Below are 25570 nucleotides of genomic sequence, written 5' to 3' on the forward strand. Positions count from 1 at the left end.
GCCCCAGCGCCTGGGCGACCGTTTGGGTCCAGCATCTGGGCGATGGTTTGGGTCCAGCATCTGCAGGGAGGTTTGGGCCCCCCATCCAGAAGATGTCTGGGTCCAGCATCCTGGTGCTGGTTGGGGTCCAGCACCCTGACGCGGGCTCTGCTCCCCCAAGGGCTCTGGGACCCTCTCCCTGCCGGTGGGACGGGATGTCGGGGTGTAACAGAGCCGGGCTGGGGGGCTGCTGGTGTCACCAGCGCGGTGCCTTGCTGTTCCCATCTGTAAAATGGGGTCAGTGGCTCTGCCCCGGCTCTGCCCCGTGCACATCGCAGACGGAGGCGATCCCCCCCCCAGCACCCCCAGCCGCCCGCTCCCCCGTGCCTCAGTTTCCCTCCCGCGCCCCCCCGCCCAGCCCCGGGGCATCGCTTTGCCCCGGGGACCAAACGCGGCAGCAGAACCCAATTAGCGCAGGCGTTAATGAGCAAAAGGCGGAGGGGGAGAGGCGAAGAGCCCGGGGCACGTCGCCCTGGGGTGGGGGGGTGCAGAGGGTGGGGACGCCTCCCCCCCACCCCAAAATAAAAGGGCGGGCGGGGGGTGCGTGCCCCCCCCCCCGCCGGCCTGGGCAGGGGGAGGAGGCGGGGGGGGCGGGCGGGGAAAGCGGCTGCACCTGCTTTAGAGGAACTATGGTAGGGCGGCCGGCGCCCGCCCCGCGCCGCCGCGCCCGCGCCGCCGCCGCCGCCGCGCCGAGCCGGACCTGAGCGCGGCGCGCACGGCCCCGGCCCGGCCCCGGGCTGCCCGCGCTCCGCTCGGCCCGGCGCCGCCCAGCAGCCGCAGCAGGGCGCCAGGGGCGGCGGCGCCGGTGCCCGGGAGCCCCCCGCCATGCCGAGCCGCTCCTGAGCTCGCAGCCCCGCCGCGGCCGCCCCGTCGAAGTTTGGGGAAGGTGCGGGGGGGTGGAGGGGGGGAGAGGCGGCGCGGCCGCATGCCCGCCGCGGACCCCGGCGCTCGGCGCGACCAGGTGGGTGAGCGCGGAGCGGAGCGGGGCCGGGCGGGGGGGTCCCCGCGTCTCCCCGCTGCGCGCCGCGGGGGTGTGCGCTGCCCCCGCCGCAGCTGCTGCCGGCGCGGGGGGGGTCGGGACGGGCCCCGGCCCCGGCCCGCGGCAGGTGTGGGGCGGGCGGGGGGCGCCGGCCCTGCCTCCCCGTCCCCCCCCCCCCGAGCGCGGCGGCTCCGTGCCCCCGCGCCCGGCCGCGCCGCGCTCGGAAGTTTGTTGCGGCGCCCGGACAAAGGGCGCGGGGCCGGGGGCTCGGCGGGGCGGGGGGCGCGGGGCCGGGGCGCGGTGCGCACCGCGGGGGGGGGTCCCAGTGCGTGCGGGTCCCCGCTGCGCCCCCGGCTCGGCGCGCCCGGGGCAGCCCCGGCGGCGGAGGGGCGCGGGGGTCTCGGCCGCCCCCCGAGGCGGTTCCGGGGAGGGGGGAGCAGCCCCGGCGGGGGCGGGGGGGGGGGGCGTCGGCCCCCGGGAAACTCGCGCTGCCGCCGCGGAGCCGCGCTGCCGGTGCCGGATCCGGACCCGCCTCTGCCCCGCGCCCCGGGGGCTTCGCCCCGGGGGCAGCGCGGCCGCCCCGGCCCCTTCCTTGGGGCTCCCGCTTCCCCCCACCTTCCCTCTCCCCCCGGCAGTGTTGCTTTACCTCCAGCTGCGCGGGGGCTCGGGTGGGTTTTTCCCCCCGTTCCCCCCCCTCGCATTTTAACTCAGCCCCGGCCCCGCCGCTCGGTGCCCGGCAGCGGCCCGGCGGCTGCGGTTGCCTCCTGCGCGAGAAAGCAGTAAGTCAGCCCCAAGTTTTGAGATTTCTGGGAGAAGCAGCCACCGCCGTCAACCTGCAGCCAGACCGGCCGTCGCTCCAGCAGCGTCCTGGGAAATCCGCGGTGACTAAAATAATAACCCCGAGCGCAAGGTGAGGGGAGAGGAGGACAAATGCACGGCTTCGGATGGAGCTGGAGGATATTCCCAAGAAATTCCCGCAGGTTTGGATTGCGGAGGGGGGGTTACGGCAGCCGGCTGCGCGGCGAAGCCCTGCCCCGCGTTTCGCCCGTGCCTGCGTTTCACCCGGTTGCAAAGTTTGCGAGGTTTCGGTGTGCCTTTGTTCGGAAGGGGAGCGAGGCTGGGGGGGTTTCCAGGGTTTTGGGGGGGGTCTTTATAACCTCGCCGCGATGCCCGCTGCCTGCGGGAGGTCTCGGCAGGCTGGCAGGGACCCTGCCGGCAGCGGCTACTAATAATATCAGCAATAATAATGTGTTTGGAAAGAGTTTTTATTACGGAGCTGTCGTCTTCTGGGAGTTCAGAAATTCCCGGGCAAATATCGTTTAACAAAGCTGGCGGCGGTCGCCGGGAGCCCCGGATCAGCCTCTTTCATCCCGTTCCCAGCCCGGTGCCTGCCTTCGTTGCGAGATGCTCTCCCAGCCCCGGCGCTGGCAAAGTTGGGATATTTCTATTCTTCCCTGATCCATCTCCCCCGTCTGTGGGATAAACAAACGCGCCTCTGTCTCTTGTCCCCTCTCCCCCTCTCTCCCGCTAAAAAAGAAAGGCACTTCAGAAAGTGCTGCGTTAGCAGCAGATTGCTCTGAATATTTCTTTTGGTGGTAGGAAATCTGTTTTGAGTTGGCAGGCGCGTTTCGAAGGTGTGTATAGGAGAGAACAAGTGGAGTGGAATTGGTTTTTCTTTTTCCATTTGGGAGTGATTTTTTTTTTTTCTTTCCCCTTGAAAAAAAAAAAATAAGCGCAGGGCTGTCTCTCTCCCTCTCTCCCCTCCTGTGCACTTTTAAATACAAATAAAAATGTGCGTAGGGGAAAGCAGGAATAATTCACAGGCATCTGCGAACGCCACTTTGCTCGGAGTAGTGGTCGGGAAGCGCCCGCTTTGAAAACTTGTGCTGGGATTTTTTTGCTATTCTTAATATAGTCCTAGAGGAATTTGTGTCCAAATTCCTCCCCAGCATCGCTCGTCGGCTTCAGGCGGCTCTCCCATCCCCGTCGCTCTGCCGGGAGCCCGCGCTAGCCGGGGATTTGCCTTTTACCACGCTCAGAACCAACTTCGCATCGGATTAAGACCTCACTTTTCCGCAAGCATTGTAAAGCTGTGGGGCATACAATAAAAATGTTATTAGTTTCTGTATTAAAAGGTTGGGTTGTTTTTAACCCAAACCAGAAGTAGGATTTACTTTTACAAATTTCTTCTTGTGTGTTAAAAATTTACACGAGAAACGTGTTATGCTGGAGAACAGGCATTTGATGTTAAATCAACCCAACATGTGTCTTGCGCAGGCGGTGTGACCCCGGTCCCCCTGTGTTTGCGTGGACGTGTTCCCTTTCATGCCTCCCCGTATTCCCAATTAAATGTAGTGAAGTCTCAGGCTCTTGTGAAATCTAACTCTTAATTTTTTTTATTTTTTTTTTTTTTTAATTCCCACCCCACCTTAAAGTCCATTGAAAAATCCAACAAGCCCTCAGGGGTGGGTGGATGGAGAAAATAATCAGATTTGGAAAATTTACCCTATTCCCCTGCGTTTTCTTTTTTTTTTTTTTTTTTTTTTTTTTTGTCCCCCCCGTCCAGGTCGCTGAAATCAAACCGGGGAGGGAGCTGCGGGAGGGAGAAGGGCCAGGGTTCCCCTGCGGAGCTTCGTCAGGGCCGGGAAGCCCGGGTGGCTCCCGCCTTTCTGCGGCCCTTTGTGGGGCCGGGGCCGGGGGCGAGGCGGGGGAGAGCCTTCCCCACCCTCTGCCTCAAGTAATGGGCAGGAGCTGCTCTTCCGAGATGCTCCCCGTTTTTTATGTTGTTTTTTTTTAATTTTTAATTTTAATTTATTAGTTGTTGCGTGGTTTTTGTCGGGGTTCCCCCACCCCAGCCTCCTCTCGCTGGGGTGTTTGGCCTGGGGACGGGGATGCTTCCGCTCCGAGCGCGGGTCGAGCATCGCTCCCGTGATAAAAGCCAAACCGCTCCGAGAAACCGGCCCCGTCGCGCAGCGCGAAGTTGGGCTCGGTGGAAGGGGAGAAGCGCGGGAGAACAGGATCGGCGTGGAAAATCCCCCCCCGTGACCTGTGCGGCCCGGGACGCGTCGCCTGGTGGGTGCCCCCCGCTCGCCGGTTCGGGGCAGGGGCGAGGGCGGGATGCGATGGAGGACGCCCGGGCGAGGGAGGGCTGGGACTTCGCCTGCCGGGGGGGCGGAAGGCTGAGCAAACAGAGCGAAATGAAATAAAACGGATTAAAGTTGCTGCTGGGGGGAGGGGGGAGGCGGGGAGGGGGCTGATACTCAGACCCAAAAAAAAAAAAATATAAAAAATAGCTGTGAACGCCGTGTCCAGCCCCGGTCACCTCCCTGCCCGGCCGTGGGGTTTACGTCCTCGTTGGAAAGGGAAGAGCAGGGTGCGTTTAAAAAAAAAAAAAAAAAAAATCTGTGCAATGTATAAAACCAAGTGACACTAAAATATCTACTCCGGGCCCTCGCCCTTTCTCTCCTAATAACCCGGCAGGAATGCGAGTGCACTCAGTTGTGAAGTTGCTGCCCGGAGAGCCCGGCAGCTTTTCTTTTCTGCCGCTGGAGAGGGGGATGCTTTGAGTCTGCTGCTGTTTGTGTCTCGCTGTGGGGCTGGGGGAAAGGGGGGTGGCAAGGCGCTGGCTTTCAGGTTTTTCTCTCCTTTTATTTTATTTTTTTTCCCCCCCCTTTCCTCTTTTCTTGTTGGTCTGGCGGGGAGGGTGGAAGGGGGGAGCGAGGCCGGAGGAGGAGAGGTGCGGTGCTGGGTTTGCCTTTGTAGCAGCAAGGTGGGGGGCGAGCTGTGCCCCCGGCCGGCAGCGGGGCTCATTCTTCCAACCGGAGAAAGGCGGGAGAGCCCAGAGGTCCCCGGCTTTGCTTTTGCTCCTTTAAAAGTAATACACGTTTATGGCGTCACGTTTCCCACTGCAGAGTGGGGTTTGGTAGCCTGAAGTATTTGGGGAAATTCTCTTATTTATGGAAGGGAGAGCTGGGGCGGTTTTTCCCCTTCCTCACGGTGGTTTTGAAGCCCAGGAGAGCCCCGGGTTGTGGCTGGCAGGCGGTTTGCGGAGGTCTCGTGGGGATGCTCCCCACCGCTCGCACCCCAGCATCTCCCCAGCTGCGTGGGGGGGTCCCACCTCCTCCTCGGGAGCGATCCTGGGTTCATCCTCTGCTCTGCACGGGGGCTCCCGAAATGACCCTGCCGCTGCCTCGGCGTCACCTGCCGCTTCTGGAAGTGGAAACTTGAAATTTCCTGTCCCGTCCTCTTTGATTTCCAGCTCCTCCGGCGCGGCCGCGGGCTTACGCGGGGCAGGGGAGGTCAGCGAGGTCCTGCCCCGGGAGGGACGCGCCGTGGGCATCTTCCCCGCAGAGGGGCGAGCGCTGCGTTAGCAGGAGAGGGAGGGGAAAAGGGGAAAATAAAACTGCAAATGCACTTGGAAACCCGTCGTTCGCCTCGGAAGATGTACGAAATGCTCCGCGTGCCGCTTCTGGAGACCTCGATGCACCTGAGAGAAGGGCAGGGGTAGCTGCTTGCTTGAAAATAAAGCCAGGGGCTGTGACCTCCGTCCGGCAGTGAGTTGCCGTCCGGCTCGCGGCCGGGTCGGGCTGGCCCTGCTCGTCCCTCCGGGCGGCCGCGGGGGCTTTGGCCAGTGAAGCTCGCTCCTCCGCCAGCTGATGGGAGAGCGGTGTGGGGAAGGACTCGCACCCATTTTGTCATCTTGCAAAACCTTCACCCTCCCCCTGCTCGCTGTGCTGCACCTTTTAAAGTCAAATATAACTTGCAGGTCAGGATGGGGCTGGGCACAGCTTGAAAAACATCCTAATTTTTTTTTTATCCCTGCTGCAAGTGTTTGTTGTATAAAATACAGCAAAGATGCTGCTTGAGGGCTTTTTTTAAACTTTTCCTAATTTAAACCCCTTTTGGCAATCGTATAGGCAAGTCTCTATGCTAAAACATGTTGCTGATAATCAGGCTGCCCGTCACCAAACTGTGCTTGCAAGTGGAACAGCATCAGGGAAGGGGAAGAATTAAGAGGCAGAAGCAGCGGAGGAGGAGAGCTGCTCCCTTCGGAGGTCAGCAATGCGATGCTGCGGAGGAAAATGCAACCCGTCTGTCCGCCACGTTTTATTTTGTAAAGATCCTGCTGGAGGAGAGATTAGATCTGGGGACGGAGCTGGAGGGAAGTCATTAAGGGATTACGATGCCGCGGGCGCGGGGCTGTAGCGGGACCTGGATACCCAGGCAAAGGAGCCCTGCCTGTGCGAAGCACTTGGCACCGGGAGTCGGGATCTGCTCTGCTGGTGGTTTTTTTTTTTTTTTTTAAAGGAAAAAAAAAAAAAAAAGCCTGTGTTTGCAGTCCGCTCTGCCGAGCGGTTAGCACGGGTAAAGCAAGCTGGTGTCGGCGTTCGCCGGCCCCAGGCGACACTTGCCGCCCGGCTCTCGTGCCCTGGCAAGTTAGCAAAAAGTCTCTTGCGGCGTGTTCTGGTGGAAATCCTCCCCCTGCGCCGCCGTCGATGGGTCCAGTTTAGCAGCAAAAACATGCTTATTTTTTAGCAAAATGGGGAGTGGAGTGTGGCTGTGGGAGGAAATTTCTGCTGGTCCCGACGGCTCGGCTCTGCCGGGGGCTCCTGCGGGTGTTTATCAGAAGCGAAAGGTGCAGTAATAAAACTTTTTTTTGGAAGAGTACTTTCAAAACCATGGAAAGGTGCAAAACAAAAAAAAAATCTTTTTAAGGTACTAGAGGAGGAGAAAAAAAAAAAATCCCGTGGGGGGCCCCGGTTTGGAGCTGATTTGGAAGCTGTTTATTCTGCCTCATTGGCAAACCCCCTCCACGTGACCGGCTTCGGTGGGGAGCTGGCACCGGCCGGCCGGGAAACCGCGGAGGGGACCGGGGAGCGCCGGGATGGTCCTGGGGCTGCGGGGAGCAGGGGAGCTACAGGCCCCTGGGGAGGAGGAGGAGGAAGACCCCGACCCCCGCGCGATGGGTACGTGCTCCCTGCGTGTTGTGCGGGCTGTTTGGCAGCTCGGGGAGATGCCGTCCCCAGGGGGGTGTTTTTGCTCGGGCACCGATGCTCCCGTTTAAACAAACACAGGGATCGGCCGGGATGAGCCGCTCGCCCGGAGCGGGTGGTGTTGAAACAACTTATTTCAACACACCTTTGCCAGGTCGCTGGCGGAGCTGGGTTTATCTGGTGGGATTTAACTGCGCCGAGGCTAATAAAGGCATAAAACAGCAATGGTGCCGTCCGGGGCAGCGAGCGCTTCCCGCGCACTTGGGCAGGGCGAGCCGCGCATCGCGCCGCAGAGTCGCCTCGGGGGCCAGGAGCCGTCGAAGCCCAGACCCCGAACCCTCCGGCCGTTTGCTTTCTTCCTCCGAGTCTCAGTTTATTCCACAAGCCATAGATTTTAGGTGAGTGCGTTCTTCTTGTCTGCTTATTGTGAATCTGCGAGTCGGGGACTGTCCTTTATCTGTTCGCCTGTAGCGAGATCTGGACGGGGACCGCCTAGGAGAAGCTGTCATGGGCTTGGTAAAAGATGTCTTCAGCCTTAGAAGAGAGGGACAGCGGAGGAAGACTCGAGGTCGGTTGCTTAATGCAAAATGTAAGGCCAGAACCTATGCTCCTGAGCAAAGGATGAGCTGGGATCCCATCTACCCAGGGACGTCCCCTCCTCCTGGTGGCCCCTCGGCTTTGGTTTTCTGCCTACAGGTTGTCCACTGCGGCCCATTAGTGGGAATGCGTTTGCCCAGTGACTTTCTTGCCAGTGCTTCTTGGCCCGGGGGGACGGCTCGCTCGTGTGCTGGAGCTTGCGCGGGGCTCCTGGCTCGGCTGGGTGCCACCCGTGACGTGCCGGGGTCACGGCGCGTCGGTTGGGTTGGCCACCGCGGGATGGGGTTTCTGGCACGGGCGATCCCGCTCTGGCCGCGCGGTCCTGGGTGCTGCTGGGAGGATGCTCCTGGCTGCAGGACTGTCCCCAAACCACACTGGGACATGAGGCTTCGGGGACACCTTGGCTCCCAGCTTGCTCGATGGCTTCACCCCCAGCTCCTGGGGGATGGAAATGCCCGGCCGGGATGGCAGGGGACGTCTCGCTGCCTCCCGGGGCAGGGGCAAGGTGCCCTGGAGCTGTTAGGGCTTGGGGTGGTCACGAGGGTGTTGGAGGAGCCACCCCCGGGCAGGGGCGATGACTTATGGCAAGGAATACCTGGCAGAGATGAAGTTTCTTGTTGAGCATTGGGAGTTTTTGGCTGAACTGGACCAGAGTTTGGACAGGAGCGGTGGGCAGAGACCTTGGGCTGGGGAGGGAAAATCCCTCTCCCCTGACCTGGGGCTTCCCGTACGGTGTTGTGTCCCCTCTGGCTGCCACTTGCCAGGCCGTGTCCTGGCAGCCACCTTGCCACGGAGCTGCGCGGCACCGGGAGCGCTTTCGCAAGGGCTGCGTTGGCTTTTGGGCTGCTCCGGCTGGAGAAGCGCACCCCACAACTTGCTGCTCTTGGGCATGGTGTGGAAGCAGTGCGGGATCTCGGTGCCTTGAACAAAACCAAAAGGCCATTTAGCAACTCACAATTTTGTTTTGTTTTGTTTTGGACTTCTCTCCCCTTCTCCCAGGGGAGCTCCGTGCACCTGGCGAGGGGCCAGCGCTGCCGAGCATCCCGTGGCCCCGCATCCCTGGCCCGGCTCCCAGCTGGGAGAGAGGCAGGAGGAGGTGGCGAGGAGCTTTCTGCCACCGAGAGGGTTTCCCGGTGGGTGGCCGTCACCCAGCGGGCTGGGTCCTTCCTCCAGAGTCCAAAGTCCCCCAGCCGATCCCTCCTGGATGCGGCCAGACCTGATGGTGGGAGGGAAATTCCCCGGAGCACAGGGTAACTCAGATCTGGAATACAAATACGGCACCATTGGGCCTATTAAAAAACGGAAGGAGGAGAGAAAATAAAGGGGGGCGGTGGGAGGGAGGGAGGGAGTCCCATAGCTTCTGTGGCAGGAAATGTGGATTTTGAAAATGTGCTGTGCCAGGCGTAGCTGCAAAACCCCCTTGCTTTGCTGAGATGGATTCGGGTGGGGCAAAGCTGTGCTTCCATAAAGCGCCATCTCCAGCTTCGCCCTTCTCTGGGGTTGTTTCCGAAGTATTTACGCTTTCTCCTTTTACCCCCCCAACCCACTTTCCCCACAGCGAAGTTGCTTCCAGACCAGAGCAGTGCCACGTTTATTCTGCATTTCTGCAGCGGGGTCCCGGCGGGACGTGGTTTGTTTTGGTCTCCCCCTCCCCATCTCCTGCTCGTGTTGCTGTGCCCTGCGCTTGGCTTCGGCTCTGCCGGGAGTGGGGTTTGGGGAGCCAGGCTGCGACTGCTCCGCCTGGCACAGATGTTCACTCTTAATAAATTAAAACCTCAAAATCGACATGATTTCTCATTTGGAAAACAAAAGGGGCGTTTGTCCCCTGCTGTGCGGGTAAATCCGGGGCTGGAGCGAGGCGGAGGAGGGTGCTGCTGTGCGTCCCATTGCTCCCAATTTGTCTCAGCCTCTCGGCACCCGGGGTCTGAAGCACTCGTGCCTTGCTCCTGCCCCCCAGCAGGGCCTGTTCCCATCCCTCCGACCCCCCGGCACGGGGCGGGGTGGGTTTGTAGGGTGCTGCTGGCAGCAGGGTCTGGGTTTGACAGCGGAGCCGTTGCTGCTGCGTGCAGGTGCGAGGCAAGGAGTGGGTGAAGGAGAGGAACGGGCAGGCTGGGATGCACGGGGCCAGATCCTGCACCCGTGCGAACCTGACTGGGGTCAGAGCTGCCCTGGTTTCCCCAGCAGACCCCAGTGGGTGGGGGTGGAACCGCCGAAAGCACGCTGAGCCCTGGGAGAGGCTCTGAAGCCGCCTGCGTGGGGGGGTGCTGGGGTCCCCTCTGTCCTTGGAGCTGGGCTCGGTCGCCTTCTGGGAAGGGCTCAAGATCAGGCGTTCCCCTCGAGCGCCTGCAGACCTCTGCAGATCCTGCGTTACAGCAGCGGGGGTTCGGGCCGTGTTTGTGCATATCACACCCGGCTGATGGAGGCCCCGGGGATTGCTTGGGAGGGTTGGGGGACGCGCAGCGGGGAGAGAAGAGGTCCCTGACGTGCACCGGGGCAGGGGGACCTGGATGTGGTTTTCTTCGCTTTCTGGCCCCTCTGCGCAGGGTTTCTGGCCTGGGCACGGACACGGGGGCTGCAGAGCGTGGGGCATCGCTGCTGTGTACAGGGTGGGCCAGCCCCCAAGTGCTTGTCCAGCCTGCAGAGGCGACTATGCAGTCTCGGGAAAAATCTCCCCAGATCTGGGGTTTGTTGTCTGTGTTGGGGAGGGGAGATGCCCAGTCATCGCGCTCTTGAGAGAAACAGGTAAAGGAAAATGTCCCAAACTCCGTCCCGGCGAGGGGTGGGAGCGTAAGCGTGCTGGAGAGATCCCGGTAAGGGATTTCTGGCTGCGCCGCTCCCGCGGCGCGACACGAGGTTCATTTCATCCCTCTCTTGCCGTAGCGACAGGTGGAAGATTTGTGCTGAAATTTGGGTCCGAGTTTCCCCGGCTGCTCTGCTCGCCCTGGCAGCAGCGTTCGTGCTGCGGGGACCAGCCCGGCTCCTTGTAACGGGACGGATCCCCGGGGCTGGGCTCTGCCTGCCCCGAAGGGCGCTCGGGACTCTCCGGATGCGGCGGGCAGGTCGGGGTCGGCACGGCTCTATTCAGGTTATTCATGCTTCTCCTTTTAAAGCAGGATTTTATTTATACCTAGCGTGGCAGAGTCTGCTTTTAGGGCCTGTTTCAAAATCCCTTGAAGTCTTTCCCTTGATGCCGGCGGGCTCGAGCCCTGAACAAATGTTCTTTTCCTTGGGAAGTGGAGCCGCGGCTCCAAATCTGGGTCAGACTTCAGGGTTGTCGGAGGAGCCCCGTCAGCGCATCAAATGCCGCCGTGTTCCCGCACCGCACAGGTACCGCACCGGTGCCGATGCTGGCATCACCAGCTGTGTGGCTGGGCGAAAGCAGTGCGGGAATGGTTTCCCCTGGGCTATAGAGCTGGTGGTTTTAAAATAGTCTCTGATGAAAAGGCCGGTCCATTTAGAAATGCAATGAGATGAAGTTTAACAGGCGAGGGGGCTCATTTGAGGATCGATGCTGGCTTTGGGGAAGGTCGGTGCCATCTGGTCACTCGTATCCCTGCCGTACCGGAGCAGTGGGTGCCGCGGTAGGGAGCGTTGGTGCCACTGAATTTCCAGCTGTAGATTTGGGCTGCTGCAGGAGGAGATGGCAGCCGTGCCCGTCCGTCTGGGAGAGGGATGGAGGGACAGACCCCTGGCCTCTGCCCTCAGAGGGGTCGTGCATCTCCTTTCATTGCAGGATTGCTCCTTCCCAACGGCGGCGGCGGCGATCTCCGCTGGTCCTTGCTGTTGCAGATACAAATGCTCTGGAAATTCCCTGGGGCTGGGAATGAGCAGGGAGTTGCTCGTTTTAGCCAGAGGTTTAAAATAATAATTGGTGTTTTAAAATTCCTGGCAGTGGGCAGGAGCCATCATCTGCGTTGGGGCTGGCCGGGGGCATGGGTCTGGGGGTGCTGGTGCGGGCAGGTACGGGGGGCTCGTGGACCGGGCAGGGAGGTGGGTCGTGTCCCTGGGGGAGCTGGTGACCCAGACTGCGTCTGCTTTGTGACCTGCCTGATGCTATATCCCAGTGTCATTGCCTGCCCTCGCCGTGATGTGATGATTTTTGGTCCGGGGGGAAGGGGGACGTCCCCTGGGTTGGCGGCCGGTGACGGACCCTGTGGCGCTGTGTCTTATAGCCGGTGATCGCGGAGCGCTCGCTGCCCGCCCGGGGGGATGCGCTTTGGGGACGGGGGAGAGGGCTGCCTGCGACCCTGTCTCAGCGGGAGATGCAGAAAGATGATGTGACCTGATTGCGGAGGAGCGGTGCCGGCGGGGAGCCCGGGCTGTGGTGCAGCTGCAGTGGGGCTCGCGCCGAAGCTTCCCGCGTGTGCACCCAGTCCGAGGTGGGCACCCTCGCCTGCGACCCCGTGCAAGGGCCCGTGCACACCCGCAGCTACACGGAGCCCTGGGATGGGGGTTTCTGGGTTCCCCAGTAAAGAAAGCAGCTTGCGATGCCCGAGCTGCTGCTGGGGTGCCTTGCTGCGGTTCCCATCAGCTGGCAGTGAGCCCTCCCCGGGCAGGGGAGCACGTCGGGAGCCAGCTGGGTACCGGGTACCTCGAGCCCCTTTCTGCCCCAGCACCCATGGGTGCTCGCAGGGCCCTCGGGACTTGGCAGCCAAGAGCTGCGGGCCTGGGTGAGGTGCGGGGTGTTACAGCTTGCAATCGGTGAATCATAAACTAATATTTTGAAGAATGAGGATTATTTTTAAGAGGGGTGGAGAGGGGAAAACCCCACGGTTTTTCAACTGTGCTTTGCAATGAGGATATGCCCAACACCACGTTAACGGTAATAATCCCCCGGGTTTGCATGGTGCTGGCTGTCCCACGCCAGTGGGAAGGCGCCGGTGGCTCCCTTGGCCGCTGCAGCACGGCCGCTCCTGGCCTGGAGCACCAGCAGCCGCCTGCGTGCTGCTCTTGGGTGTCGTGGCACCCTGAAGCTGGGCTTGTTCGGGGATCTTGCTGTTCTCAGGAGGAAGCATCGCCCGCTGCTGGGGATGAGCAGGGATTTGGGAGGTGCAGATCACCTTGATTCACTTCGTCCTCCCATAGCTCTGTCCCAATTCATAAAGCAGGGATGTGCTGCCTGCATTCAGGAAGATGTTGCGTCCCGATGTGCGGTCTGGTAAGGGCTGAGCTCTGGGGATGCACAGGGCTCAGGAGCCTGGATGGGTCGGCATGACCTGGGGATGCCGTGGGTGACACCAAAGTGATGCTGTGGGGCCAGATCACCTGCCCGTGTTGCCGGCCTGGCAGCAGTCCAGGGGGGTGCTGAAGCCGCGGAGGTGTGCTGCCATCCCGCCGGGAACGGAGGGGAGAAGCTCTCGCTGCATCCGCAGCCGTGGGTGCGCCGGGCAAAGCGTCGCCCTCCCGGACGCCCCGGTGAAGGGTGCTGAGGGGGATGCTGTCCCTGGGAAGAGGACGTGATGGCTGTACGTGGCTCATCCAGGTCACACGGAGAAGGAGCACGGGGGACCCTGGCGATCTGTTGGCTTCAGCACAGGGTCTGCATGGGGAAACACTTCCCCCGGCCGGAGGGATGCTCCGAGCCTCTCTGCTGAGCCTTGCCCTCTTCCCAAGCACCCGAAAAGTTAAATGCACCGTCCCGATCCCCTGTGCGGGTCATTCCCAGTGCAAGACCCCGGGACAGACCAGCCTGAGCACGCTCCTTCCCAGCCTTTAAGAAAGCACTGGAGAAATTGCTCGTGTTATTCCGGTCGCTGCTCTAAGCGGAGATGTTGGGGCTGTCGGGAGCCGTGTTCGTCTTCAGGGCTTCGGTTTGCTCCGCGCGGGTGCTGAGGCCGCCGTGGGGGTGTCGGGTGCCCAGGCAGACCGGGAGACATCGGCTCCGTGCGATGTGGAGCTGAGCTGTGCAGAAATAAAATCAGGAAGGTTGTTTGAAAGTGCCGAGACCGGCTCTGGCGGTGGCTGCGAGACGGAGGCGGCCTCGGGTCATGCTTGCCTCTGATTTGGATGCAAAAAAAACGGACTTCAGACCAGGAGTTCGAAAATGCCCAAGGATAGTTCTCCCCCCCATCGCCTTTTTTCTTCTCCCTCCTCGTGAGCAGCATAATTTCTCGATGGAACCCAGGCTTCTTCCTGCATAGAAATGGGATTTGCCGTGGAAAGCATCAACGTGCAGCAGGGAGCGCATTAAATAGAGCGTTTTCTGGATGAATTTTTGCACAAACTTGATGGAGTCTGGGAAAACTTGCAGCATCTGAGTTCCTCCCTCCTGTTCGATAGGTACCGTGACTTTTTTTCCCTTCCCTCTGGATTATTTAAAGGCCAGAAGAGACTTTTAGCAACCTCCAGTCTGACGTCGTGCAAACTCGGCTGGGAAATTTCGCTCGGGATCCGGCACGGAGCAAGCGCACCGGGGCTCGTGTCCCAGCGCTGCATCCCTCGGGGCCGGAGGCATCACTCACGCCGATGGCCCCGCCATCGCTCCTCATCCTGGTCCGGTTTGTCCCTGCCCTGCTCCGGGTCACTTTTTTTCTTCCCTGGTTCTGCCCTCGCCCTTTGCAGCCTCCCCTTGAAGGGCCAGGGCCGGGGGAGCTCCTGCAGCTTGGTTTTGGTTTTATTTAAGAGCTTCCCCCATAAACACACCCTTGCTGGGAGCCTTCCTCCGCCCCGGCACTGCCTTTACCATTCCCAGGGCTGCCGGGTGCCGGTGCCACGGGGCAGCGGGCACCTTTCTCCTGGGCAAGTCGGGATGCTTCCCTGTGGCCCTCCTCTTCCTTGGCTTGCGTGGGGCGATGCCCTTCATGGCTCTGTCCGAGAGGAAGAGCCCTCCTCTTCCTCAGGTGCCCGAGGCTCCAGTAGACGGGTGCCTCGATGGGGGACACGCGTGAGCGTGGGACCGTGTTGAGGCTGTCTGGGTTCAGAAGGGATGGAGGTGATTTTGCGTGTGCGTGGTGTGGTGCGTGGGCAAGGCGCGTTGCGTGTGCCCCGGGTGGGCTCGGGGCTCCGCCACCAGTGGGGTGCTGCAGCAGAAAGGCTGGATGAGACGTGCACCGTGGGCGCGTATCCCTGCTGCGTGTGTTGCTGATGGGGTAAAAAATAATTATGTGAGCCGGGTGTTGGGCACGTGGGCAGAGACTTAAACCCGAGTCGGGATTTACAGGAGATGCTGGAGGAGCCTTTGCAAAACGCTGGTGCGGCGCCGGCCGCGTCCCGGCAGCTGGCGGGGACGGACCTGGCCGCTGGCGCTGGGCTGCGGAGCGATGCCTGCGAGCCTCGCTGGGGCTGCGGGCTGGGCAGCGGCGCGGGCGCGCACAAGCGTGCCTGTGGGTGTGCGCAAGCGTGTGTTTGTGCACAAGTGTGCGTGTGTGCTCACAAGCGTGTGTTTGTGCACGATGTGCGTGTGTGCGCGCAAGCGTGGGTGTGCACACGCGTGCACCGCGGTCCGTGCTGCTGTGCTGGTCCCGGCAACCGCTGCCCTTGGGCTCGGGCGCCGCTTTGGCTGCGGATGCGTCCCACACCACACCAGCGATGGGAGGTGCTTTTAATTATTTTAATAGGATGGGGGGGCGTGTTTGTGCTGAAAATCCCCCGTATCTGAAAATCCGCGTCCCATGTGGAAGTGCAGAGCGGCTCTTGACAGCGAGTTGTGCGTGTTGGGAAATCACACGTTCTTCCTTCTGGTGGTTTTTTTTGTTTTTTTTTTTTTTTTTCCTGGGAGTTTGGAGTATTTTTTTGTTCCTTATGAATTTTTTTCCCCACCCTATTCATTATCATTTTTGTTAATTAGATTGTGATAGGGAATGGTCTCTATTCAAAAGAAAAACCTCTGAGAGATGTTTTTACAAGTGCGTGCGCGTTTCGGGGCGGGGGGGGAGAGCAAAGATGCTTGAAAGAAATAATTTTAAAAATAATTTCTTCATAAAGCTCTTTAAAAAGAAAAAACCCAGGTCCCCTTCCCCCACCGCGGCCACCTCCCCTCAGCCCCCCCTAATTAAACGATTTGAATTTTCACGTTAACCGCTTGGTGCTTCCTCGGCGCCTCAGATGATTAGAAAGGGATATTCATTTATGCCTTTTAAACGCCGCCCCGATTAAAATCAGAGAGATTTTTTCCTTCATCAAAATCTAACATCCTTGAAAAATTAATTTGATGCCTCTTGTTATCAATTAATTGAATCTCGTTGGGAGAGAGGCTTGTACGGCGGGTGGTTGGAGCTGGCCCTTCTGTTCTTAGTTGCTTTCCCCCCTCTCTTCTCCCTTCTGCTGCTGCTTCCAAACACTGTGACATTATAAAACTCTGCCTTTTTTTTTTTATATTATTTTTACTCATCTCATAAAATAAAATAAATGAATAAAACTTGGTCTCTCTTCCCACCCTCCTCCCCCATTCCCTTGAGTTCCTCTTGTATGAAAGACCCTTTTTTTTCTTCCTTTCTCTCATCCCTCTTTCCTATAACTTCCGAGGCAGGGGGAGAGAAAGAAAGTTGGGGCTTTAGCAATTTCTCGGCGTAGCAAAGCGGCCAGGGTCCGTCTTTCTTCCTTTCTTTAATGGGGGATATTGGATATTTCATTTGAATCTCCCTCTTTTCAATTAAAAGTGCACAGCTCCTTCTCTTAAAGCCGCTCTATTCTCCTCCTCTGTCTCGGCAGCCGGAGAAGCGATTTTCCTTTCTTTAATATTTCAACTCTTCCCCCGAGACGGGCTGCCTGCGTTTTTTTTTAATAGACTTTTTCTTCCTCTATTAAACTTTTCCAATCTTCATCCCTTTATTTTTTTTCCTTCCCACCTCTTTAAACAAAAAAAAAAAGAGAGGAAAAGTTATAAAATTTAAAGAACTGGGTCATTCAGGAAGTTATTGAAATAACTTAAAAAATAGGCGTTCGCTTCATTTTTACTCTCCTTGGAGTGAACCTACCTGGTTACTTTGAGATGCGGACTCTCCCTGGTGCCCGTTTGTTTGCGTCCCCCCGTGAATTTGGGGCTGGAGGTTCTGGGGGAGCGTGGCGATGGCGGCCCCGTCCGGGCGCGGGGAGGTGGGTTTGTTTTCTCCGAAGAACGACTCTGTGCCAGGCACTCGCCGATGCTCGCGGGGTGCTGGGGTGGGGGGGGCGGGTGGGGGTGTTTTCTCCCTGGGCTCCCCACGGCCGGTGGGGGATGGATCCCCCCGGTCCGGTGCCCTGGGCCAGCGGCGCGGGCGTCCCCCCGTGCCACGTGCTGTCCCATCCCGTCGCGGCGAGGGGGTTTTGTGCCAAGCTGCGTTTGGGGTCCCACAGGTGAGAGATGCCGTTGCCTGCTTCCAGCCCTGCCTGCCCTCACCTGGGTGCCTCCTCTGCTCCCGTGTGGATTTTGGGGGTGCTCTGCGGGGGGCTGGGGAGCGGGGGAGACCCATGGGCGCAGGGGGCTGTGGGGCTGTGTCGGCGCTTCGGGATGTTTTTCCTTTGAATTCCCGTTTGGAACCTGTTGGGCAGAAGGAAAGCAAGTTTTTTGGGGGATGAGAAGTTGGGGTCTGCGTTAACCTCCCTCCCTGCTGCCAGGGCCGGATCCTGGCACCCCAGCGGCAGGCGTAGCTCCACGGGCGCTTCCCCAAGCTCGGGCTTTGCGCCCCAGCCTTGCTCACTGCAGCCTGCATCTGCCGGGGCAGGGATGCTGGACCTGCACCCCGACCCGCCGCGATGCTTCGGCACGCAGCGGTCAACCACGCCGGGTGCAGGCCGCCGGCACCCGCCCCGCCGGCACCCGCCGAGGGTGCTGCCCCGCTCGGGTGCCCCGGGCCCACAGGTGCCGCTCCCGAGCAGCGAGGCGGGAGCCCCCGTGCACCACGTCACTATTTAATTAGACGTCCCTGATTAACAAAACTTGGCGTTCGGCTTCCTCCTGCCCTCATCTTTCCTGGCTCCGAATCAATGGCTTTGATATGCTAATTAGGGAGTAATTTAATTTCAAAAGGCCGCAATTAACAAGGGTGTTGTGGACATGCTGTAGTTAAGCAGCGTAATCTAATTTGCATTAGTAACAAGCAGGGACTAATTAGAAGCTTAATTAGACACTTAGACGGCTCTTGTGTTTACTTTCTTAATGAGATGGAGTGGGGCTCTTTTTTTTAATCTTTTCAAGAGCGCAGCGAGGGAAGCGCAGGATGGAGCTGGATGGAGCAGCGGCCCGGGCGCGCGGCACGTGCCCGGCACCGGCCTCGGCAGCCGCCCGGCACCGGCCCAGCCCGCCTCCGGCCAGCCCCGCATCCGCGCCGGAAGGGATTTTATTTTCCTTGAAGCTTGGCAGGGAACGGGAGACGTGCCAGCCGGCCAGCCAGCCATCGGCGTCTCCGGGGATGCCGCGTGTCCCCGTGCAGGATGGCTCGCTGGGGTGGGCACGGGGCCGCGGGATCTCCCGTGGGGTTGGCTACGGTCGGGGTGTCTTCGCTGCTGCGTGGGTGCGAGCTCCGGAGAGCAAAGGGTGCTCCGAGGGAGACGTGTTTCGGAGAGGCAGGTGGGCTCGCCAGGACCCGAGCAGGAGTAGTGCCGTGTGCTGCTGACCGGCACAGTGCGGTCCCGGCAGCTTCCCCGGTGGTGATGCTCACACTTCCAGTTGCGCTCCTGGCTCTTCGAGTGAGCCGACCCAGGTTTTTGGGGAGCAAAACCTCACTGTAGTTGTTCTCACTTGGTTTCTGTGTAGCGGCAAATGCTCCCCGTTGCCTGATGGTCGCCGGTGCCTGTGAGCATGGCCGGGGCGGTGAAGGCGTCGCGGCGGGCAGGTGAGGAGAGCTGCAGGGGGTAAAGGTCTGGCGCCTGGGGGTTGGTTCTTCCCAAAGAAGTTGCTGGAAGCGAGATGAAAGTGGGAGATGAAAGTGCCCAGAGGTGAGATTCCATTAAAGCGGTGCCCAGGCTTAGCCAGTCCTTGGTTCCTTAAATCTCTTCTAATTTACAGTAATGCTCTAGATTCGGTTCAGCTCCCCCAGACTTTTATTTTAATCCCCTTTCCACATTTCCATGTGTTTATGTGTTAATTAAAGGGTAAAAAGCCACTCTCGAGCAATCCCGGCTGCTGCTTCTCTTCAAGCCAAAGCCTTTTAAGATTAGCGAGCCACTTCCTAAAGCCTCGCCGGATCCGGACAGGCAGGTTGCTCAACTTTCCATAGCTCGGAGCAGATCCAGTGCCTGGGATCGAGCCTCCCTGAGCCCTCGTCTCCTCCCAGCTGTGCAGAGGAGCATCCCGCAGGACTTCCGACGGCTTTGGGGGGGTTTGCTCAGTCCGTGCTCCTGCATCTTCTGCCGGTACCCACAGAAGAGGCTGCCGGCACGCCTGGCTCCTGCTGCCGGAGGGAGAGCCCTCGCCGTGCCGCGGGGCAGCCCCCTGCTCCCCTCCGGGTCTTGGCGAGGCTGGAGCTGGGAGGAAGGATCTGGAAAACTGCTTTGGGGCTGGGATGCAGTGGGAAGGGTGGAAAAAGCGTCTGGAGCATTGCAGTAACGGTTTGCTCATAAATGCGTAGTGTCACCTGTGCTGTCCCTTGCAAAACGCGGTTTGGCGCCGGGGACTTGCTCGGCTCGCAGAGACGTGGTGGGGAGCATTTCCCCACCAGTGTTCCCAGTGTTCATCCTCATCCCCCCAGGTGCTGGTTTTGAGCTGGGGGTGCTCCTTGGGTTTGCATCTGGGGAAACGGAGGCCAAGGGGCCCCCGCTGGCGTGGGGATGGGGACGGGGGCTCGAGGACAGGGACCCGCTGGCAGCGGGGAGGAGGCACCGCGACGCTGGGTCTGCATGTGGCCCCGGTCCTGCCGGCAGCCCACGAAGGGCAGCCCAAAGTTATGGAGCCCCCGAGGACCGCGGTATTGAGGATATTTAAAAATAGGAGAAGCGGCTAAAATAGGCGTTCAGGCAATTGCTTCTGTGGAGCTCGTGGTCTTGGCTGGACCTGTTTCTGCGGGTCCCGGGGGCTGAGCAGTGCTATTTCATTTTCACGTCCGTGGAGCTGAATCGGGTGGAGAAGTGGCATCGCTTTGGGTGGGTCTGGATGCCCCAAAATCCGTTGGGAACTTTGGGGGAGAAATGGCTCTGTGAATGCTTTGTCTCCTGTTCCTAAAGACCCCACGTCCTTTGGTGCAAATCTTTGCTTCGGCTCCACCGGCTCGCTCGCCTCCGCGTTCGTCCATCCCTTTCTGCTGGGGCTCGGAAGGGCTCCGTGGCGATGCCGGGCTCCGTGGCGATGCCGGGTTGCATGGCGATGCCGGCCTCCGCGGCGCGGCACACACGTGGTGCTCCCGCGAGACCCCGGGGAGCGTGGCACACGCGTGTTGGGCACACGTGCGCGGTGCGGGAGCCCTGTCCGACCGCCGGGCCAGCTGATCCGCACCCTCCCTCGCAGGGAGGCTCTGGGCATCCATCAGTCTGTTAATTGCGCTAATTAGAGAGTGTGGAGGTGTTAATTGGAAAGCCCTGGTATCGTGCCTGTTTGGGGGGGTGTCAATAAAAATGAATTGATGACTTGGCATGGCGCGTGCACTTTACAGGTTAGCGGCAAGTCAGGGGATGTCAAGGAAATGTTACTGCTCGGATGAAGCAATTGTTAATTAAAATGCAACAGTAATTAATATACTCTCATTGCCATATGGTCCTGCTAAAGGCAGGGGGATTCTTTACTGCATCTGTAATTCTGTTTCCTTTTCTTTGTCCTGCAAAAGGTGTTCATTTAAGTAAAATGGGGGAAAAAAGGCAGAGTGCTTATTCAGTGAAGGGATTTTGAGTCTGAAAGGGTAATTAGCGATCGTTGCTCCTTGCCCTTAGAGGGGTCTCCTCTCCTCCCCTCCCCTTTCGAGCAAGCCGTCCTTTCCTGCTTTATCTGGGTGTCCTGTCTTCTGCGATGGCTGTGCAGACAGGGTCTCTGCCTTTACGCCTGGGGGGAAGGTCTGATCCTGATTAGACCCTCTGGATACTAGTGTGTGGAGAATCCCCAAAATACTGGATGTGTTTGAACTAAAATAGATGAAAAGCTGGAGCTGGGATGCTGCAGAGCCCTCCCGTCTGTGTGCAGGGACGCACGTGTGCTTCAGCACTCGCAGCCGCTCATGCAGCTGGGTTTCACTCTCCCCAACGCGGCTTCAGCCGTCCCGGATCAGCCCTGGCTGGAAAGGCACTCATTCCTAATTTAAATCGACTTTATAACGTTGCAGACACTGCCTTCTTTTTTTTTTTCTTTAAGTTTTTGTAAAACTTTTATATGAATGGAAATATTTTCATTATTATTATTATTACATTCTTTTATTACTTCCCTTGCAGTGTTGGGAACCCAGACAGCACACCAGCATCCCAGTAGGGTTTGCGAACGGGAAGTCGAGTTTTACTAGACTTGGAGAGGGAACCCGGCTGGCCCGGTGTCCCGGCTGCGGGGATCACCCGGCTGGACCCCAGCGCCGCTCATCTGCTCCAGCGTCCTGCCTCTGGCAGGGGCCGGGGCCGGCGGAGCGAGCCCACGGTTACAGCTCCTCCTAATTCCCAATAGTTAAGCTTCAATTTGTGCCCCGAAGCCAGGAAAGTTTTATATCCTTCCCAAAAACTTTTTTTTTTTTTTCCTTTTTTAATACTTCCTGTTGTAACTCTGGATATTCTTGCTCTCCGTATAAAAGTCAAATCCCGTCTTGAATCCTGCCGAGTTTCTGGCCGTGGTGATGCCTTGTGACTGCTGGACACGGGCAGAGCCCGGCTTTCCCCACGGGGCCGCTCGCCTGGTCGAAACGCGGGGCAGGCGGCGGAGTTTTGGAAGGAAAACAAGAAGAGTCACAGCAATAATTTCATATTTCTGCAGGCTCTTGTTTGACATCTGTGGGGGGAAGGAGCAAATGTAGGTGTGTTCTTTCTTCCAGCTTTTTTGCTCCTAATGCAGCATCTGTAGGTGAGCACCCCATCCTTTCCCGATCCCTTCTCGGGAAGCTGCTCCGACCGCGCCGTGCTCTCACCCCGGCTCCTCCACTTCCAACAAAACCAGAGCCCAGTAATCCCATTACCCTCGAGCTCTCCGCAGCCAGCGGTGTGCCACCCTGCGCGGGTTTGGTAGTGCCAGGACGGCGGGAGGGAGCCGGCAGCTCCACATGGGAATTAATGTCAGTCATATACCCTGCGGAAATGACTTTTGAAATGCATATAATCTCAAACATGCAAATGAGAAGCTTGCTTCACCCTGTTTAATATGAATGATCAGCTTCTGAATAGCTATTATTACACGCCACATTTCAGCAATTATGTTGTTCGCGGTTTGTCTTTCTGTCTTTTGGGGCGGGGGGTGAAGACGGGGGGAAAAAAGAGAAGAAAAAGGGAGAAACAGTATTTCTTCTCCCCATCCTCTTTCTTTATTCCCCTCCTGTTTCAAACTCGCTGGCCGGCTGCAAGTGGTGGTGGGTGAACGCCGATCCCGCTCCGGCACCCGCCGGTGGGCAAGGAGCCGGGGCGGATGAGATAAAACCCCGTGTCCTCCGCTTTTCCGCAGAGCGAAGTGTGCGTGGGGAAGGAGGGAGCCGCTCGGCTCCAGTGGGGCTCCCTGCGCCCCGGCCCGCTCCGTGCCGGTGTCGGGGCTGGATGTGGCCCTGGGGGCTCAGCGGCCGCTGGCTGGAGCGGCAGGGTTCGATGCTGGATGCGGTGCTGGCTTTCCCTCCGGTGCCAGCCCAGATTCCAGGAGTTTCCCCCAGAAAGGGGACCCTCGGGTTCACAGCTAACAACCTGCCCGCTCATCCAACTGAGCAAAGTGTCTTCGTCTTGTCGCTTCGAAGCCAAGCCCTGTAACTCCTTGGGAGTCCCTCCCCTAACCCACCTGCCGTAATGAAAATAGCATTTAAGACCGGCTGGGGGTAAGGGGTGCACTTAACACCCAGCTCTGCTGCAGCTGGCCGTGCACTGGGATGCGAGCGGCTTTTCCAGCCTGCGGCTCTCCCGGTGCCCGGTGGTTTCCCCCAGCTCGGCGTGGTGGCTCAGGAGTTTGCACTGGCCGAACGGAGCTCCGGCCGGCCGCCCCGAGGCTGCCAGCATCCCACCGCTCTGCTCCTGGGATGGCTGCAGCGTGCACGGGCACCCTCGCCACCGCGAGACCTGCTGCCGCGACCTTGGGGCGGTTCTGCCCTTGTGCCCCGGGTGCCGATGGGCAGGGAGGGTTTACAGGGATAACACCCATCCGCCGAGGCGAAGCGTTGCACTGTTGCCTTGCAGAGGGAAGCCTGTAGTTGCATGAAACGAAGTGCAAGAGCTGCAAAACGCAGGGTTTTCTGCGGGGCTGAAAATGCGGCGGGTGTTGTAGCCCCTGCACCCTGTGTTGAAGGGCAAAGCGCCTGGCTTGGTCCTGCGAGGGCGTCCGAGGGGTACGGCAGGAGGAGGGGGTGCACGGAGGCATCTGGGAGAAAGGCAGGATTTTCCGACTGGTGCTTTCTGGAGCGCTGCCGTGCTCTCGTTTTGCCGTGTCCCAGCTCCGCGGTACCTTTGGGCTTCCTCCACCTGATGGCAAATGGTCTGCCAGGTGGTTTTTCCTGCTGGGAAGTGCTGGTTTGCTGGGAGCTGAAGCGTGTTGTGGAAACGTGTCAACTTTCTTGAGATTTTCACGGTGAACTATGCGGTGCAGGCTCCACGTGCTTGGTTTGCAGCGTCGCTGAAACTTCTACTCTGCCGTCTCCAGCATCCCGAAATGAAATATTCTGGGATTCTGTGAAAAATGCCCAGATTCCTGGGGTTTTATGTCTTGCATCAGGCTGGGAGAAAGCTGAAAACATGGTGTTTTCCTAAGGGACAGGTTGCACTTGCTTTGCCCCAGCACTGCATGGGGCCAGCAGCGCGTTCATGGCAGCTCACACTGCTGCACGTTTATTTTTTGGAGTAAATTGAACGCAGCTAAAACTGGCCGGGGTTTGACGTCCCATCCCTGCGTCTCCCTGCCGGACCTCGCAGGGATCGGAGATGGGGCAGGCGGAGGTGGGGATGCCGACCAGGGATTTCAGACTCTCTTCTCAGCCTCTGCTCTCTCCTCCTCCTCCTCAGGTCCTGCTAGCAAGTCATGATGGTTGAATCTGCCTCGGAGACGATACGGTCCACTCCCTCCGGCCAAAACGGGGTCAGCAGCCTCAGCAACCAGCCCGATGGCGGCGGGGGCGGCGCAGGCGGCGGCGGAGGGGGCGGAGGGCGCGAAGGAGCTGCGAGCGGGGAGGCCAACGGCGAGATGAGCCCCGTGGAGCTCCTGCACTTCCAGCAGCAGCAGGTAGGAGGGACGCCCCGCTTCCTTCCCTTCCCTGCCTTACGCAAGGCAACGTGGAACTGGGTCCTTCGAGGATTTGGGTTTGGGGGCAAACACCTGGTTTTACCCTCCCCTTGTCCCCGGCGCTGGCCCAGGAGATGGGTTGCACCGGACTTGGGCGTCCCTGTTGAAGCTGGGGTGCAAGTGCTGCCTCAGAAAGCAGGTGCCTGTCCTTTGGGGTGCACATCCCTCGGGAGACGGAGCCCATCCGTCCGCGCGGCTCGTGGGCTGGTGCCTGCTGCCCCAGAGACGGCTGCGTTTTGCGGGAGGTCCTGCCTGCGCCGGTGGGGTCTGCCGGCTCTGTCCCCCGTCGGTGTGGGGAAGGTGGTGCAGGAAAAGGCGGGCTGTAAGAGCAAAGACCTGTTGGCTGTGAAATAAGGAGCAGGTTTTCTCCGAGTCTGTATTTGGGTATCCAGGTGGGTGACCAGAGGTGGTCCCCCGTTCTCTGGGGCTCCTGGTGCCTTCAGCTGAAGAATTAACCTCACGCGCGTGGCCAAAACCACGTGTGGCTGTGACATGTGCGTGCAACAGCTCTGTCCTTGAGCACACGCGTGTGCACCTCGGGGAGCCCGTGCACGGGAGCTGCGTGGCACACGCCTCCCCTTGCACCGTGCGCGCCCGGGCTGCTGTGGGGAGGGGGGGACGCGTGTGCGTGCCTGCAGGTTACCTTTCAAAACAAACTTTGGAGAAAACATAAATTTTCCTCCTCGGATACTAAATAAGGCAATGATCCCTGCCTCGTATGGAGATCGCCTCCCTGAGCCATAAATTCCAGCGTGAAAGCTGTAAAAAATTGCTGTGTCTGATACTTTAGTAGTGAGTGCTGTAAATCCATTACCTGAATAACAGCCGTTTCTCACGCAGTTAAGCCCCTGTTCCCCGATCTGAAGGGTAATCATGCGTGTAATGCTGCTGCGAGTCACCCCTGCCGAAGGAGCCGCCGCTCGCTCCCCTCCCCGCGCCGGGGACAGCCCCGAATTCCGCTGCGCGGCAGCCGGAGCTGGGGGGAATAGGAGATGCTCGTTCCTGCACGGCTGAAACGGTGCAGCTTGGAGGGTGGGCAGCTGTGAAACGGGGTTCTCTCCTCTGGAAAATAAGGAAGAAAGGGGCTTTTGCAATGTGTGTGCTGCTGGCTCATCCCTGTGGGTGCTGCTCCCTGAGCTCAGCCGGTAAATCCTGCCCTGCCCAAGGCACGGCCGATGTTTAATTTCACCCTTTTGCATTTCTTCTTTCGGATTCCCGGTGTAATTACCCTGGGAAAGTCACCGGCACGTGGAATTATTAAGGCAGAGGTTTTGGTAAACTTCCAAAAACAAATGACATCTGCAATGACAGCACCTTGGGGGGAGAAAAAAAAACCATCCCGAGGACTATCAATCTTCATGCTTCAGGGAACAGGCTGAGCACCAGCTGGGGTCAGGAATAAATGTCCCCATATAGAGAGTTTTGCGCAATTAGGTGCTTCATGAAGGCTTTGCAGCATTCTCGGGAGCATCCAGCGTTCGCCCCTTGTCGCAGGCAGGCTCCCGGACCACTGGGCTGTTCCCGTCTGACAGCTCCTCCGTCCCGGCCCCGCCGCAGCTCCTGAAATGTCGGCACTCAATCCTTGTTCTTATTTAACTATATGAAATCCCCAAGAAACATTAGGAAGCCTGGAGGGGTGGGAAACCATCACTCAACCACCCCGCCTAGGCTTGAAGGGCC

General features: G+C 59.3%; 1 protein-coding gene across 1 annotated transcript in view; it reads left to right on the forward strand.

Annotated features, from left to right (window-relative positions):
• Window positions 1–897: 897 nt before the first annotated feature.
• The window catches only part of FOXP4 (forkhead box P4), a gene marked incomplete at its 3' end in the record, with an annotated part of 60778 nt that continues 36105 nt past the window's right edge, over window positions 898–25570 (forward strand). The window contains exons 1-2 of the mRNA XM_082329964.1: window positions 898–1000; window positions 23614–23830. Of these exons, the coding sequence (XP_082186090.1) occupies window positions 23630–23830 (201 nt within the window). The 5' untranslated portion in view covers window positions 898–1000; window positions 23614–23629. The remainder of the gene's footprint in view (window positions 1001–23613; window positions 23831–25570) is intronic.

Source organism: Platalea leucorodia (genome assembly GCF_965183815.1).
Source record: "Platalea leucorodia genome assembly, chromosome: 19".
Classification (NCBI taxonomy): Eukaryota; Metazoa; Chordata; class Aves; order Pelecaniformes; family Threskiornithidae; genus Platalea; species Platalea leucorodia.